The sequence below is a fragment of the Athene cunicularia genome, assembly GCF_003259725.1.
Source record: "Athene cunicularia isolate RWA chromosome 4 unlocalized genomic scaffold, athCun1 chr4_part2, whole genome shotgun sequence".
Classification (NCBI taxonomy): domain Eukaryota; kingdom Metazoa; phylum Chordata; class Aves; order Strigiformes; family Strigidae; genus Athene; species Athene cunicularia.
In genome coordinates, this window is record NW_020799099.1 from 18,666,414 (window position 1) to 18,684,271 (window position 17,858).

General features: G+C 38.5%; 1 protein-coding gene across 1 annotated transcript in view; it reads left to right on the forward strand.

Annotated features, from left to right (window-relative positions):
• Nucleotides 1-17,858, forward strand: part of PPP3CA (protein phosphatase 3 catalytic subunit alpha) — a 111,248-nt gene that overhangs the window by 56,022 nt on the left and 37,368 nt on the right. Inside the window, exons 3-5 of the mRNA XM_026847665.1 lie at nt 7,308-7,419; nt 8,712-8,857; nt 11,067-11,206. Of these exons, the coding sequence (XP_026703466.1) occupies nt 7,308-7,419; nt 8,712-8,857; nt 11,067-11,206 (398 nt within the window). The remainder of the gene's footprint in view (nt 1-7,307; nt 7,420-8,711; nt 8,858-11,066; nt 11,207-17,858) is intronic.

Sequence of the window (17,858 nt, forward strand, 5' to 3'; positions counted from 1 at the left end):
TGGGGGTGTTGGTGTGCTTTTGGTGGCGAAGGGGCCCTGAGCACGTCTAGCAGGCACTAGCTCTTGCCAGTACTTTGTGCAGGAGAAGTCATGGTGGTAAACAGTCCTAGCCCAATCTCAATGCATATTTCTACTGCGCCAGTCACGCTGTGATCTTTATTCCATTGATCTGTTGGTTCCCATTTCTGCTATGTAGACGCGAGACTATGGCAGTTCTGGGGCCTTTCCAAAAGAATTAAGTAACTGGTCCAAGGCACTAATCACAAGTAATGTAAGCTTTAAAAAAAATCCCTTTGATTGCTGTGTGATATCTAGCGTAAAAGTGACACCATTGAGCCTAGACCTAGCTGAGTTCTGGTAGTGGGCGACATAATCCTTGTCTGTGGGCTGCAAAGCATTTGGGATTCTTCTGGATGAAAGGTACTATATAATGTAAGCTATTATCATTAAGAACAGAGGAAGAAATTACATAAGGTAGGTGGAAGGCATTTGATAATACAGAGGGTAAAAGAGAAAAGTATTTGTATAAGGCATTCAGCAGAAATAACAGTCCTTGCCCCACGGAGCTTTTGATCTAGGGGCTCAATCCTTCACATGTGTGCTCCTGTTTTTGTCAGAGTTAGCACCACTGTTTGAACAGGGGATGATTTGTGTCTTTAAAATTAGTTCTAAGCAAGGCATCACAGGATGAGAGACTAATAAAGGAATTACAACAAGTAAAACAAAAAATATCAAAATTGTAGGTAGAATGAGACGAAGTTTCGTGGCACAGACCAAATCTTTATCCTGTAGCTGCACTCTCTTCTCCATTTGATTTCTTGGCAGAGCCTGAGCATTTCTTCACTTTGAATAACAAATTTCTGCAAGTTGCAATATCTGATATAGTGCACTTGTTTCCTTGGCTCCATAACTAACATTTCCCTGTTGTGCTTGTGCACTGTTCCAGAGTTTTGACTCCAGAGTAGAAAACCCCTCAATTCTCACTTTTAAACAAGTTTATGGTCATGGGGAAAAGAAACCCAAATGATCAAAACAGAGGGGCTATTTTTGAATTGAAATAATAGTTAGATCATAAGTGGTTCTGCAGAAATGGTCTGTAAGGAAGAATGACTAATCTCTACTTTAGTCTGAAAACTCTTTTGAAAGGCAGACATAAATGCCATGTGGTGTAGGGGCAAGTATACATACAGACTGCTTTTCATCAGAGTCTTGGAAAAATTACAATCAGAGTAAATACCAACTATAATGCATTAATAATATTATGTAAATGAACCGTTGGAATTATTTTCTTGCTCAATCCCACATAAAACATACAGGCTTAAATGTCAGTTGAATATCATAAGGTACAAACTGATCATTTTTGACAGAGCAGATAGTTAAGATATAGAGAATTTCATCAACGTTCAAAGTGAACAAAACCAGAGTTGTGTTTTAAATTTCAAAACATTCATACATCTTAATTTCCTGAACACAGAGGCTAAAATTTCAGAAGGAGGCACTGGTTTTGTGGTATTTCTAGCAAGAACAAAGTGAGGGGTTTGGAGTGAGTCTGGAATTTGACCATCGGACCTTGCATTGATTAAAAAAGCATCTGGCACTTGAGATGCTTCTGAACTCAGTGAACTGTTTGAAATTATTAACTGGTCTCTTCCAAGAAAAGAATTGCCTATAAATAAATTAGTGTTAGTAAACAGTGGGTGAAGTGAATGTTGGTGATGCGTTGTGTTTGTCATCTAGAAAGTGCACAGAGTCTTAAGAGGACTTTATTGGAGGAATAAACACCTTTCAGTTTAATCCATTGCTCTAGTGTGTTAATGTTTCCCAATAAACAGCTTGATTTAAAGTAGTTTTGACTGGTCAGGAATAGTTTACCAGTGAAGTCAATTTTTTTTTTCATTTCTTTCAGAGCAAAGAAAATCCTAATACCTTATTTATCCTAAATTTCCTTCGCTTGTTCTTCTGTGTAACGGTAGCAGATATGTTTTTCTCTAGCAGGAATTTGCGTCCTGTAAGATCTCATTTTTGCTGGGCAGTGCTCCTGAGAGCCATGACTATTCACTAATTCAGCAAATTCAGATTATTTTTGTTTATATTAGATTCCCAGACTAGAACATCTGTTTGTTTCAGGGCCATCCTCACTGCTTGCCTGGTCCTGTGCCAGCTTGTCCTAGAGCCAGTCCCCAACATACCAAGAACCCTTCTGGCTGCAGGGAAAGATCATGGGACGGTACCCTGGAGGTTGCTCATACCATTCTCCCTGCACTGCTTATTATAGAATCATTCAGATTGGAAGAGACTCTTGGGATCATCGAGTCCAACCATCAGCCCTACTCTACAAAGTTTTGCCCTACACCATCTCCCCCAACATCTCATCTAAATGACCCTTAAACACACCTAGGGATGGTGGCTCCACCACCTCCCTGGGTAACCTATTCCACTGTCTGACCACTCTTTCTGTCAAAAATTTGTTCTATAATGTCCAGTCTAAACTTTCCCTGTTGCACTTCCATCTTTCTGTGGGACCCATCTCCACAGAAAACAGCTGGGGCCAAGACACAAGGTCTAATGAGAATACCTAGGAGCCAGCACTTAGATACCTGTTTAGAAAGTGCTAGGTATAAGAATTAGGGTAACATCTAAGAAAAAGAATTGTCTAGTCACTTTTTGGTGGAAAAAGAGGTCCTTCCTTTTTGGACATTTTGAGGTCCTTCCAAGGGCTGAAATAGGAGTAGTACAAAGCAAGTAGCAACATTTTGCAGGTGATCACTTTTAATAAAATCATCTGGGAGTCTAGCTAGAAGAGGGTCTTGCAATAATTGAAGTCTAGAGGTGCTAAAGTACCATGCAGGTGTCAAAACAAGATCCCAAAGCACCTTGGGAATATTCAACAGATTTTTCAATTAAAAAATAAACAGAAGTTGAATGAGCAGAATGTGATTCTTGAACATTTAGAAATGGGCGAGACCCTGACCAGAAGGAATTAATTCACTCTTACTCCAAAAGACATCTATTTTCACAGCAGTAGCTTTTCTGGTTTTTAAATACACAGCCTGTATGTACATGAGCAGTGGTTTTAGAAACACAAAAAACAGGTGAAATAAAAAAACATTGGCAAAAAAAATGTGTCAAAGACTGTTAAGTTGTCGCTGAAGATGTGGTTGATGCGTCTCTACCTTGTCCCCATTCTGCAGCAGAGTGTTAAGAGAAGAGATGATCTTTTATGCCCTGAAAGTTGGGGGGAAAAAAATAAATAAACCCTGGTTGTAGTGAAGACAATACAATTTTTTTTAACTTTATTTTCAGTAGTGTTCAGAGTTTCCTTTCCCTGTGCTCAAGGAGTGGTAACACAGAAATGATAACAGCTTGCGTATCTTGTATTTTAGTTACAGGTGCAATGTATCTTTATTTGTCTCTGAAATAGAGCCCTAATAGTCCTATCAGTGCTGTGAATGCAGCTATGTGTGTACAAAGGTACATGGTTTCCATTGGGATAGTTATTCCATTTTAGAAAGCTGTACCTGTACTGGGTACTATTATGATATAATTATTTTGATGCAGGTAAAGTAATGTCATTTTTGTATTTAAGTGAGTATGTGTTAGTTACAAATTGAAGGAGATATTCCAATATGCTGTTCCACAGCTCACAGAGCATCAGTGGAGACCTTAGCAATACGTGGCTCAATTTATCCTTCTGAGTATGAATTACCTTGCATTTATTCACATCTAATTTAATCTGCTGGGGGAGTGCCCAATGCCATCAGTCATTTGGAGGGAGAGGTACATCCATACAAAGCCACACAGCCAACAGACCAATCAGCATCTCTTTCTTCCTGGCATAATCAGTACAAGAGCATCCAGAAGTGAGTGAGCTGAGTTACGGGTGTTGCTGTGGTTTCAATCTAGGGACAAGAGAGTAATGATTTTTCAAAGTTCCTTGTCTTGAGCACATAACTTGAAATGCATGCAAGAAGTCTGGGGCTTCCTTTTCAGGAGGTGCTGATATGTCGAATTGTGCAAAGGCTCAAATTCAGCGTGAAACAGTGGAATTAAATCCCAAGTCCATTTTGAAAATATGTGCCTTTGGCTTACACAAGGCTTAACTGCACAGACCTTTTCTTTCCTAATGCTGAGGCTGCCAGAGCCTCAGCAGGAAAACAGCTTGACTGTAGGAGCTGGGAGGTAGGCAGATTACCTCTTTGTTATAAACTTAACATATCTGCAATTTCAACAGTTGAAAGACAATAAGCAGCTAAGCAGGGGTGCACTTGGAGGACTAGCATTTAGGAGACGTAACTTTTTTTTTTTTTTTTGTTGATAGTATGAAATGAGAGAGGCCAAAAATATGTTAAGAGATATCCAGATCACAAGGTTGTTGCTGTACATTTGACACAGATTTACAGCAGAGCTGATGTGTAGTATATTCTTGATGATAAAGTTGGAGGAAAAAAAAGTGATTTTAAAATTTTGCTATTGGGAAGCAATATTACCAAATGATTAAAGATTGTACACTCATATTTTCAACAAAGGCAAATTATGATAAATCGTTTGACTTCAGTAAGAATTACGATATGCAGAGTTAGAAAAAAAAAAAAAATGTTTGCTCGTAATATGTTGTTTGAACATAAGTTTTTTGTATGTAAATGACTAAGTTGAAAAGCCATGAAAAATTGTCACCCTCATATTTGTTGTTTAGTTTGCATGGGGGGAAAAAAATCTGCTAATTAGTTCTTGTTTACTGTTACAATATTACATCACTGGACTACTGAGCAGGAAAGGGAGAAAATTAAAGGAATTATGTGAACAAAATAAGCCTTTGATATGGTACCACTAAAAAAACACAAAATGTGAATGATGGGCTTACATTATTTAAATAGTGGCAGGGAAACAGAACTTTCTGGACTGCATTGATTCTCTGTTATCTTCTTGGTCTGGTTCTCATGAGTGCTTCAAAGGAAGCATAGAAAAAAGAAAAAATAAATCTGTGATAAGCAAATGTAAAGAGATCTACCCGTAAGCAAGTACCAAATGCCAAAAAGATAAAACTTCCAGCTTTCCTTATCTTCCTTGGATGATATTTTAAGTACCTAGTGTTCATTTCAATCTTGCCAAGGCTTTATGAAAATGAAAAACTTCATGAGGGAAATGTAAACCATTTTTTTTTTTTTTTTTTTTTTTTTTTTTTTAATAAAGCACTTCATCTAAGCACTAATCATTGTGCTTTTCTAAATTATAAGGTGCTTTGGCAGGATTAGAAGCTCTAAGGTAACTTAGATACAACTTAAAAAGCAGGAAACTTTATTGCATAGATGGAGGTGTCACTTTAAACTTCCTGTCTTAGAAAATTTACATCAAATTTTTGCATTAGCCAGTAAATTCAGAGAAGTGGAAGGTTCTGGGAATTGTTGGAGGAATGAAGAAGCCGTCATCAAAGAGACTGAGAATTGTGCTGGTGATGCAGAGAAGTGCAGGCTTCCTTCCCCAGTGAATTGAAATCCTCAAACCCAAGTCTGCTGGAGTTTGCACAGAGGGAGAAGACTTTCCCCAGGCACACCCTTTGTGCTTGTTTTGGGCTACAGCAGATAATTCCTGTGACCTAACACCATAATTTGATGCTGGATTACGTCAGCACCATCTACCTGGCATTCTGATGTCTCTTCTTGCTTCCTGCAGTGGCAATAGCACGTGGGAGGCGGAAGAGGTGGTGTGAGCTGGGAGGCCTTCCATGTGTTTCCAAGGGGGAGAACTAATTTTGCAAGTCCTGGAGGATGCTGCCTGTACTTTCTGTTCTTTTTACCTGGCTCTAAACCCTCCGAGTAGAAGAACAGAAATTATGGAGTGCAGGCAGAGCATCAGATGTTTACATGTAATAAATTCAAGACAAAGAGTAGTAGTATAAAACCCCTGCTGCTATTGTAATTCTCTATGGATAGCATGAAGTTTAACACAAACATTAAAATGTTGCATCCTTTTTCCTTTTTTTTTTTTTTTAAGATGAGGAATGTGTAGCAAATGAGGGAGCAGAAATCAAAATGTTGAGCCATGATTAATATAATCTTTATGATGACATTCTTAATTGTAGAAGGGAATTCATACTGTACAAATTTAGAGACATTACAGGAAAACATGCTGATTTTGCTCTAAGCAGAAACTGTGGTTAGAAGTACATTCTGCATTTCCAATCTATTGATAATCAAGATAAAGAAATTTTTGTCAACAGAATGAAGGGGAGTGTTAAGAGGTAGTTGCAAATGAAAGTAGAGGGAGGTTTGACACCTTTGGTTTCTCGTGCAACAGTTCTGCAGTTCATGGCTATTTAAGGAAGGAGAGATTGGAGGAGAAATTGTTCAGACCGTTTTCTAGCTCGTCTTTTGAGAGGCTGTTGTGGTCTGTACAGCATTCTTGCAGACGGCGGGCTCATCTCACAGGATCAATGTGTCTTATTTTCATTAGCTTCCTTGGAGCTGTGAGTTTGTCCGCCATATACCTGAGCAGGGTCATCCTGCACAAATCTTCCATAAAGTTTGCAAGTTCACTCATTTTTCAAAAGTCTCATAATGCTTTGGTATCATTGCTGTGTCAGTTTTGTTTTCAAAACAACTGTTTTAATTGGATGGTTTTGAGAGGTATAAGTAGAGATTAGCCTCCCCAACTCTTGGAGTTTTATCTTTGAAAATGTGTCTAGAAAAAATATAATCTCAAATAGAAATCTTCTGGAAAGATAAAAGGCTTTATAAAAGCTTTGGAATAGCTTTGTGGGTTTTTTTTCCTTTAGTTGTTTGTACAGAGCAATGTTAAGTGAAACATGAACAAGCGTTCATGTAAAAACTGTGTAATACTGGAAGTTGAGGTATTTCCTGAAGTGTGGATTAAATTGTTCTAGGGCAACTTTTTTCTTAAACCAGGAAATACGGATCTTCTGGTGAAATTGCTTCCACGGCAGGTTTCTGCCTAATCTGCCAGGTGGAGAGTACGTTCTTAATTTTGGAGATGCACAGAAATTACTTCTTGATAGCTGGGGCCACTGAAGGCAATGCACAGCTGATCAGGGAGATACCACTTAGCTAAAGTGTAAAACTTTATCTGAATATACTGATACTAGCTTCAGGCAGTCCATCTTGAAGTGCCAAGAAATGCTTGCATGTAATGTATGAAGAGTGAAGTTAGCCTGTTGAAAATAAATGTTTCACATAGAATACTTTTTCTTCTGCTAGGGTTTGGGGTTTTTTTTTTGGTGGAGGGGAACATAAGTGATTGAATCACATAATTAATTATGAATTATATTTTTCTTTCTTTTATTTGATTCACAGTGTGTGCTGTACTTGTGGGCCTTGAAAATCCTTTACCCCAAAACACTGTTTTTACTTCGTGGGAATCATGAATGTAGACATTTAACAGAGTATTTCACATTTAAGCAAGAATGTAAGTCTACCTTAACCTTTCTCCTCTTAACTTCCTTTTCAACAACTTGATTTATTATTTTGTGAGTATTTGAACAGGTTTGCCATCAGTAACTTTAAATGTACTTTTCATGTTAACTATCATTAATTTTAAATTGTAATTACTGTTCGCTGAGAGGGCAGTCATGCTGCAGAGGCTGGAGAGGGTGTCTCAGTGGTGGAGAAGGGAAGGGGTTAGTTACGCCCTGCAGTAGGCAGTGACCGGACTACACATACAAACACTTGATGCTGCAGGTATCAAGACACTTCAGCTTGCCAGCCTGGCCTGGGAAGCAGCTCAGGGCTACTGTGGGGCCATCTAGGCCTGGATGCTCTCGGGAAATCCATGCTGCTACTGCTCTTTGCAGCCTGTTTTCTGCCCCACGCAGCAGCCTGGCAGTCAGAACCTGCCAGCATGTCAGCTCTGGCACCTCTGCGAGAGGTCCCTGATAGCTAGTGGAGGAGGTGGCATCTTACTGGGTCTCATCTGCAGCAGGAGAAAAATGCAAGGAATTTTTATGTTGGGGTTTTTTTCCTTTAAAATATAGCATTTTCACATTTACCTTGTAAGTAGGCTTAAACTTTTTGGTGTGCTCTTTTTATAGGAATTCCTTTCTGTGTTGCAAGAAAGGATACAGTGACACATGAAAACTCATTAGATGTAGACCTTCACCTGCACAATGAAGCTTTTTTTTTTTTTCCTGTGGCGCTGTAAGCTGAAGCTATTGCCATAAGTCTGTGTCCCCTTTTTAGCATCGGGGATAAAGGAAATGTTAATTGGCTCAAAGGCTTCATGGTTTACTGAGTTTAATATGCATATTGGTAAATTAACATTTCAGCTTCATTGTATCATGTCATTCATTTCATAATGGCATTTCTGTAGATAGTTAATTATAAGGGAATGGACTAAACTTCTGATTACTTCATAGTGTATTGAGTCATAACCTAATAAACAATAACGATTCAGTAAACGGTTTAAGGTTTGCTATATAGACTTCATGGCAGACTAAAATGCTATATTAAACTGTTTATTTACAGATTTTTAGAAAAATGTAATAAACTTGGCAGAACTTTTATTAGTTTCGCTCAGAATCTGAAGAATTTTTCCAGCAGCAAATAACAATAATCCTAAAGAATTTTTTGCATGAGGCAAGCTTTGGTACAGTCCTCAATGCAAGAGAGAGCAGTGAGAGCAAAATTGAGAGCAGCACCCTAATTCCTTTTTTTCTCTTAAATATTGATGACACTTTCTGATACCATATTAATCTTTAAAAGGTAAAATCAAATATTCAGAACGCGTATATGATGCCTGCATGGATGCCTTCGACTGCCTTCCCTTGGCTGCTCTGATGAACCAACAATTCCTGTGTGTACATGGTGGCTTGTCTCCAGAGATCAACACTTTAGATGACATCAGAAAAGTAAGTCTGATGAGTGCTCAGGTCTAATAAGTGAACAGTTCATTACCAGCAACTAAAACTTGAATCCTTTCTCGCTGTTGTTCATTTGTGTAAGGTGCCTGTATGTCATTTTGACATTCATGATGACATTATTGCCTTTTAAAGGTCTTTCTGAATAGAACATAAAAGGAATTGCTGCAATTAGTCTTATTTTATTGAGGTGAGAAAATCACCTGCATCCAGTATAGCAAAAAATTTAGAATTTTTGTGTTCTAAAAAAGTTAGGCTTGTAAGTATTTAGGTGCAAATGAATCCATGGCATTGATTTCTTTTAAGTATTATCTACTTGCACAATGTAAGCACACCATCTGATGACTCCTTGTGCCTTCTTAGGGATTCTGCACTTTCTTGAAGAAGAGATAAAAATAGCTCTAGAAAAACCTCACAACATTTAAAACGTAGAAAAGTGTGGTATGATTGCAATGAATATAGTCAAAACAACATTATTATTTTAAAAAGAGTCAAAAAGCTTCATTCTCAGTAGGTCCTGCCACATTTTTAATAGTACTGCACTTGAGTGCCTAGCAAATTGTCTAAGCGAGGCTTAGTAAATTGATGCCTGTGTGATACCCTTGAGTTTTGAGAAGTTCCTTGTAAATCTCATGAAAGTTCAGAGAACAATGTCAAACAGTTTCTTCACATAATCCAGTGTTGTTGCACGTTACCAAGGTTTATTTTTTGGGGGGTATTTTGTAAGAAAGATCTCAGTTGATATTTCTAAAAGGAGATATTTAATCTGTTCATTCTTAGTGTATCCAGCAGAAAATATTTTCTTCTTGCTTGCAGTTTGAGACTTGCAAACATGGATATATACTTCTGAGCTTTAAAGTTACTAAAAGATTAATTATATTCTGAGGTTAATTTGTAGCCTAAGAAATTAATATGGTCTAAAAAAGAAAATAAAACAAAACAAAACTTGAGCCAGTAATTACATGTTTTGATTTAAAAGCAATTAGATCAAGATATTAACTGCACTTCTAAAAATCAGTGTATGTAAAGTTTTGTTTCTAAGGTAAAGGTTCACTATCTCATTAAGCAAAAAATATTCTCTGCCTGCAAATTAGCTGGCTTTGCAACAATATAATGGCAGAGTAAAGCTGTTAGTTGTCAGATTCTAGATTAGGGTATTAACATCTTCACTCCACCACCCCTACCCCCCCACCCCCCTCCACTAGCAGGTTTATTCATCTTTGGCAATCAGCAGGAATTGGCTTTGCATATTTATGAATTGTTATTTAAATGAATTATAGTTACAAAAGCATGAATTGGTAGAGGGCTGGAATAAGTTCAAAGTGTATGTATGATATGAATATTTCATGACAAGGATGCAAAGGTAAAATTGTAGAGGTCTCTTATTAAAACTTTTCCAACACACAGTTAAACATTTAAACCCAATTATTTTTGGGGGAGGAAGAAATGGTATGTTAGGTATACTACTAAATAATTACTTGATCTTTCTGGTCAGGTTAGAGAATGTTTTGGACAGCAAGCCCGATTCATATGTCCATCTTAACAAGAAGTGGTTTTATATTAAAGCATTCTTGCAGAGGGATACTGATTTTTTTTATATTTCCCTATTTTGCTATACTTTGTCTTATTTGCAGTATGATTCTATATAATTTGAATTTTTTAATACCAATAGGCAGAGAGAGAATTTTTTAGCATCTTAATTAGGGTTAAGGTAGAGAGAGCAGCAAGAATGTCATGGCAAGATGCTGTAATGCAGAGATGTTGTCTTGGTATTTAAATACAATTTTTTTGTGAAAATGTATTTAAATCAAAATGGGAACTTGCTTTGAAATAACTATTGTATTTTTCTTCTTGAGGTGCCTCATATAAATCACGTGCCATGATGTTTGAAAAATCACAGAATACAAAAATACCATTGTCTCTCATCAATTGAAATGCTTTCAAAAAACATTAGAAAAAGGGGAAAAAGCCGCACACAAATATTCACATAGAATGGGAATCCACTGTATCTCTTAATTTTTGGTTATATCACTTCCTTCTCTTTGTTAGCGAGGAGTGTTTTACTGTTATTCAAAATCCAGTGCTTTAAAGCTGAGAGTCTTTGCCAACCCATGGAATGAAAAATAATAACTTTGCTTCAGTGTTTCTGTGATACATCGTTGAAAGAAGTTAGTATTTCTTTGTCTCCTATTTTTCTTAGTTAGATCGATTCAAGGAACCACCTGCATATGGACCTATGTGTGACATCCTGTGGTCAGACCCATTGGAGGACTTTGGAAACGAGAAGACTCAGGAACACTTTACTCACAACACAGTCAGGGGGTGCTCGTACTTCTACAGGTGACTATTACTACTTTGAAGGGGTTTCTGTATGCGAACTTGTTCTCGTTTTGCAGTATAAATGTTTGCTTTAAGTTTGTGGCACTACTTAGATAATTGGGCCTTTTTTTTCTTCGGGCTTACCTTGTTCTCAGGTAAATTCATGTTTGGCTTATTTGTATCCTGCTTTTACCCACAACTGGGAAACCCTTAAATGACAATTTTATTCAATAAAGCCTGTGTATTTTGCTTATTTCTGTTCTTGTAAGTTAGGGAATAAATGTATCACTTTTAAAAAGGGGTAGGTAACTACATTTCTAGTTTGAAAATTAGAACTTAATTTTGAATGAAAGGTCCCAGCATTTGAAAACACACTACCTATTGCTCTGCAGGGTAAGTAAAAATTGTGATTTCCCTCACACAGGTACCTTTTTTTGTAGTCTCAGTTTGATAAAGCTCTTCTATTTGGGAATAGTTCTTCCAAAGAAATTCAGGATTTGAACAGCATTGGTTAAATGGGACTTGCTGAGAGCTGAAATGCAGACAAGTGCCTGTGACATGCTTGCAGAAACATGTATGGACTTAAATGCAAAGACATAAAGTTGTAATTAATCTTTGAAATTATTTCTTTCTACTGATGTTTGTTAGTAAAACATAACTGTGAGAGTATTCCTGGAAAAAGTAACAATAATGGGGATAGAAGACATCTAAAGCAAATCTGTGGGTTAGTTTGTGACTATTTAAAGAAAACTTTTCTTCTCTGTTTCTTTTCTCCTAAGTGGTAATTGTCCTTTACCCATAGGGTTTTCTCTCTCTCTCTTCCTCTCCTCTACATTAAAGGAATGGATTTCCTTGGGTGCTGGGGGATGACCCACTATTCCCTCTTTGGCAATGTACAGGGAGACCAAAGCAAGCAATGAACTATTCTCTTTTCCCAGTTCTGCTTTTTGTGGTTTCCAGTCGTAGGCGACTTGGTTTGTAGACCAAGTCCTGTGGACACCAGGCAGAAGTTAGCCTGTTAAGTTTGCTTGTGATGAAGAACCTCTCAAGCACTACTTCGTTCTCTTTTCATCATAGGATGGGCTTGTGTCACCTCACGAATAGCTGTGGCGATTACATTCTACCTTCCTCTGACAGTGTGGGGATTTGGGCTTGTTTGGGGTTTTTTTTGGTTACAGTAGTTAAGAACAACTCACAAGAACACCAGTAATAAAACTGGAGGGGAGGAGGTTAAGTGGCAAAATGAGCATTTTATCCAGTGATATCTTAATTAAGAGGAATGTGAAGGTGCTATTTATATGTTTTGATGTTGTTGAACCTTTTGGAGGGAGCAGTTCTATTTCAGTCCATGCAAGCAACGCACAAGTCCAAGTTTTCCCAACAAGCTCAGCAAGGTGAGGAATCCAGCTCTTCTAGTTATCTTTAAAATCTCACCTTGAACATAGCTGATCTGTAGCTGTTCAGTAACATGTTGAAAGTAAAGGGCTAGGTGTTGGGACCATTTCTATTCAAATTCTTTATTGATGATCTTGATAAGGACATAAAGTGTATTGTCAGTAAATTTGCAGATGACACCAGGTAAGTGGGAGTGTTGATCTGCATAAGGACAGGGAGGCTCTACAGAGAGACTTGGATGGATTGAATTGGTGGGCCAACGTTAACGGGATGAGCTTCAACAAGGCCAAGTGCCAGGTCCTGCATTTGGGCCACAACAACCCCAGGCATGGCTACAGGCTTGGGGAGCTGTGGCTGGAAGAAAAGGATCTGGGGGTTCTAACTGACAAGCAGCTGAACATGAGCCAGCAGCGTGTCCAGGTGGCCAAGAAAGCCAACGGCATCCTGGCTTGTATTAGGAATAGTGTGACCAGCAGCAGTAGGGAGGTGATAGTGCCCCTGTACTCTGCACTGGTGAGGCCACACCTGGAGTATTGTGTCCAGTTTGGGCACCTCAATACAGGAGAGATATCGAGGTGCTGGAGCAAGTGCAGAGGAGGGCAATGAAGCTGGTGAAGGGCCTGGAGAATAAATCCTATGAGGAGAGATTGAAGGAGCTGGGAATGTTTAGTTTGAGGAAGAGAAGGCGAAGGGGAGACCTCATCACTCTCTACAGCTACCTGAAAGGACATTGTAGAGAGGTTGGTGCTGGTCTCTTCTCACAGGTAATTAGTGACAGAACAAGAGGGAATGGCTTTAAACTGCAACAGGGGAGTTTTAGACTGCACAATAGGAAAAAAATGTTTCACAGAAAGAGTGGTCAGACAGTGGAATAGGCTGCCCAGGGAGGTGGTGGAGTCACCACCCCTGGATGTGTTTAAGGGTGGTTTAGATAAGATGCTGGGGGATATGGTGTAGGGGAGAACCTAGTAGAGTAGGGCTGATGGTTGGACTCGATGATCCCAAGGGTCTTCTCCAACCTGAATGATTCTGTGATTCTAAATCAATCAAATCAAATCCACCAGTAATCAGGAGACAGAGCCACTAGAATCAACCTCCTGGTTGGTAATGTTAGCAGGAAGGTAACAGATGGTTTGACTTTAGTTTTCCTAGTCCTTTATTCGAGCTGTAATTGCTGCAGCATGGGAACGGGCTGAGGACAAAGCAGTTTGCACTGCAGCCTGAGCTGCTGGCATGCACCATTCATGGGCAAGTAATACTGCTGCCTTCAGATCAATAACATCTGGAAGGTGCTCAATAAGTGTGTTTGGTCTCATTATGAATGAAGGTGTCAAACTGTTGCAAACAATTGATCTGTGCAGAAAATGGGCTTATGATGGAGGGCTAAAATCATTCCTTTTCCTCTCAGCAGCACCAAACGCTGGAGCATGCCTGGGACTCCCAGGCACTGCAAACAGTGAGTAATAGCAGTTTCCCCTCATGAACCTCTCTTACAAAAGTGAAAAGCCTTGCAAACCTGCAATGTACTCAGATATGGGGCTTGTTATATACTGGAACAACTTCTAGATTTTAGGCTTTCTTTTTCCCAGGTCACTGTTTTACCATAAAATTTCCCTAAAATATATATGTTTCCTCTTGAAAATATATCAGATCTAGTCTGTGTCCTGATTCATATTCAGAAAAATGTGCATTTCAGGAAAAATGGAAATATTTGAAAGATACCTAATTGTCAGGTGATGTGAAGGGCATGTAACTGCTTAATAACACGAGCAGCTGACTAGGTTGGAGTCACATTATCTGAGATGACATAAGGGCAAGTGTTACTCTTAAAAGAAGCACCTAGTTGCTCTGTATGGTCAGTACTTACTTACCTAATGATAATCTATTGTAAAAAAAGTATCCATTGGTGTGCAATATCTAATTTTGCTTGCCTTTTACAGCCTGAAAAAAAGGACATAATTTCCCTAAACAGCCAGCTCATCTGGTAAAAGAAGGACTGTTGATAGGATGGACTTTGTGTATTCTTCAGTAAATAAAACTTCTCCATTTCTTCAGTCGGTTCCAGAAAGGAAAGTTAAAAGGTAGCAGTGGGAATTTTAATGGAAGGTCAGGAGCATTTCAGGCACACACATGAGCTAGGAAAGTGATTTCTAGATGATTAAGACCTCTTAATTTATGGCAGAAAATAACTGTAATAACTTTTGTTTTATCAGACATGTTCACTATAATGGCAAGTTTCAAGTCACTTTTTTCTGATTTGAAGTTATTTCCTATAACAAAATGCTATGAGGAAAATATCTGTAATGAGGCTTTCTAACTGTGTACATTCAACATGTTAACAGGACTTTCCAGCTCAGTAGTATGTAAAATCTTCTCCATTCAGCCAAAACTCATGTTGAGCCATTTGTATGAGGTAAATATACCTGAGAAAGTATAAAGATTGTAGCTTACAGGAGTCTGACAATCTTCTCACTGCATTTCTTAGGTGATCACTCACGTACAGCCTATTGAATTTCAAACTGATCAAGTTTTCTTCAAGAAATTCTTTTTTTTGTAAGAGTTTTTGACATAGTTATTGGTAGCGCTGTAAAATGTCAGATCTTGAAGCCACAGCCCTAACCTGTCATTTAGAGATGTAAAGAATAGTCAGCTTAGTTTTCAAGGGCGCTGAGTCAATCCTTAATGCATGCCTTTTACATTCAGCAGCATCTCACAAAGTGGACTGTCAAAATTTATGGGTTCTTGGAAATAGCAATAGTACAATGCTACAGTGCAAAGTAACTGAAATTTAAGTAATTCTTGGAACTTCAATAAAGTTCTCTACCTTAAAGTGAACAAAGAGCAATAGTGATGAGATTTCATTTCTCCTTTCTGAAGTCTAATGTTGTGTGTCCTTTGCTGTCATCGTCATGTTTGATGCAATTTAATGAAAAAGTAGAAATAATTAATGAAGTACTAGTTGTGTAAATTGTCTTTTAATTATGACTTGAGTGAAGCTTTTCTCTCATTCTTACCCAAAATAATTTCGCATTCAGGGAAAGTTATCAATAAGAGGAATGAATTTGTCCCTGAGTGATTGCCCCCTTGTCCCCCCCTTTTTTTTTCACCTGATCCAGCTAGTAAAGAAGTTTTCCTCTTTTTTAATCAGATTATCCCATTTTGCCTTGAATTTTTTAGTGAATATTTATTTGCATTTAGCTTGGTTGTACTGATCTTGCCAGTGACCTACTGCATTTATTTCATGGACTAGTGGTACAGTAACTCTCAGAGATTTCTGTAAGAAATGTAACTGACTTGGCAAGATATACTGCTACTTACTGTCTTAAAAATTACTTCTTTCAGTCACCACAAAGCTTGAAGAAATCATCTGGATTTTTTTCCTCTCTGAAAATAATGGCTGTTTCTCTGTAAGTTAATAGTAAGTGTATTTAGGCAATTGTTGAGGTGTGGGGAAAGCTCTCTCCTTTCTAAGCCATGGTAGGATAGGGAATGTCATCATTCCCGTAAGATTTAATGGATGGATGAAGAATTAAAATGTTCTTTCATCGCACTGAGACAGAGTTACTATGAGCATGAATGGACCTAACTGTGAAAAATTGCAATTGGATCTGCACCCAGTAAGTTTAATTTCCTTTGTGTCAAAGCTATGGTAAATAACATCAGGAGTTTGGATCCACCACTGTGTTAATCAGCAGTGTCTTATCCTATGTAAAGTATATCAAGGGCTTCCTATCAGGGGTAAGCACATGTGCGAGCTTAACACGCACTTTCTGGGATCATTTATTTGTGAGACTTGGATAATTACCGACTGTTAACAAGAGCATGAGTGTGGCATGAGCCTGGCCAAGGTCAATGGATAGCCTCAGAAGTAGAGCAGATACTCAGAAGTTTTCTGCAGGCATGGTGCACCAGCCTCTTGGGGTTTCTTAGTGAGTTTACTATCAGTCCTTAAGGAATATTGAGCTGTATAAAGGTGTTTGGCTGTTGACTACATTGTTATATTTTTCAAAAACAACACTAAACCAAAGGCAGAATTAGTTAGCAGTGGCAAGAGTGACTAGCATTGCAGACTCCTTGAAGAACTTCATTTGCTAGCCTTGGATAGCAGTGAAATGATTCGGCCTTACGGATGTTTTGGGCTAGAATAATAATTTTGGCCCTGCCAGCACATCATTTCAATGGTTTACTTTACATGCATGTTAAGTTTGTGAGTATGCAAGGACTAGAGAAGTGTCTGCTACAAGATTTTGAAGACTGTAGTGTGCTCCACATCAGGGTGTGAGGCACAGTTGTATGAATTTTATTTTCTTCTTCAGTAGCAGCATTTTAAACAGATTCTTTTGCCCACTTTTCCTTCCTTCTCCCAGACCAGAAGTTTTTTTGCTGCCCTCACATTATCTGCCCAGCTGTACTGGTGGAATTGCTCGTGTGCTCCATCAGACCTGGGAACACATCCAATTTTAAAAGAATGACTCTGCAAAAAAGATATGTGTTTATTTGTTCTAATACCGTGCAGTTCCCTGCTTCTCTTCGCAGTGCAGCTCTGCATACAGCACAGTTTAGGGCAAGAAAAAGCAGGTGGAAAGAGATGTGCTGGGAGCTGCTTAGGACAGCAGATAGCAAAAGCATTTGCCTTTGGCCTTTGGAGACTGTTGTGTGAGGCCAACACGCCTTGCTGCAAACCTGGTTTTATATGTGCATGTAATCTTAGAGATGCTGTTGGGCTAAATTTAAATGTCCTCTTTTAAAGAAGCATTTACGCTTCTGCTTTAATGGTATGATGAAGGATATGAAAAAAAAAAATCATTAAATCCATCCAGTTTTTCCAGTTATTGGTGGAAGAACAATTAGAAAACATCTGCCATTTTGGTTCATGTTAGCAAAGTATTGCTTCTCTTCCAGAACTGTGTAGATGTTATCAGTGATCAGGCAAAAGAGACCTCAGAACCAGTAAACTGCATGAGGCATTTTAATGAAAGAAGGATGTCGAAGTAGGGAATATCACATACTCCATGGAGAATAACATCTCTCTAGCTTAGCAGTGGGGTATTTTGTTTTCTCCATGAGTCATGGCTCTTCCGTGATTCAGCATGACACATGAAGCACAGGCAGAAGGCTGGGTCATTCTGGAAAAGCCTGCTGCGTGGGGGGTTTCTGTTTGTTTGTTTTTCCCTCTTGGCCAACTGCTTTATTTCTGGCTCCACTGAATTACAGTCTGGGCTCTGCAAAACAGGGCAAAGAGGAGAGTGTTTCTGGAAGGGTACCAATCAAAAAAACT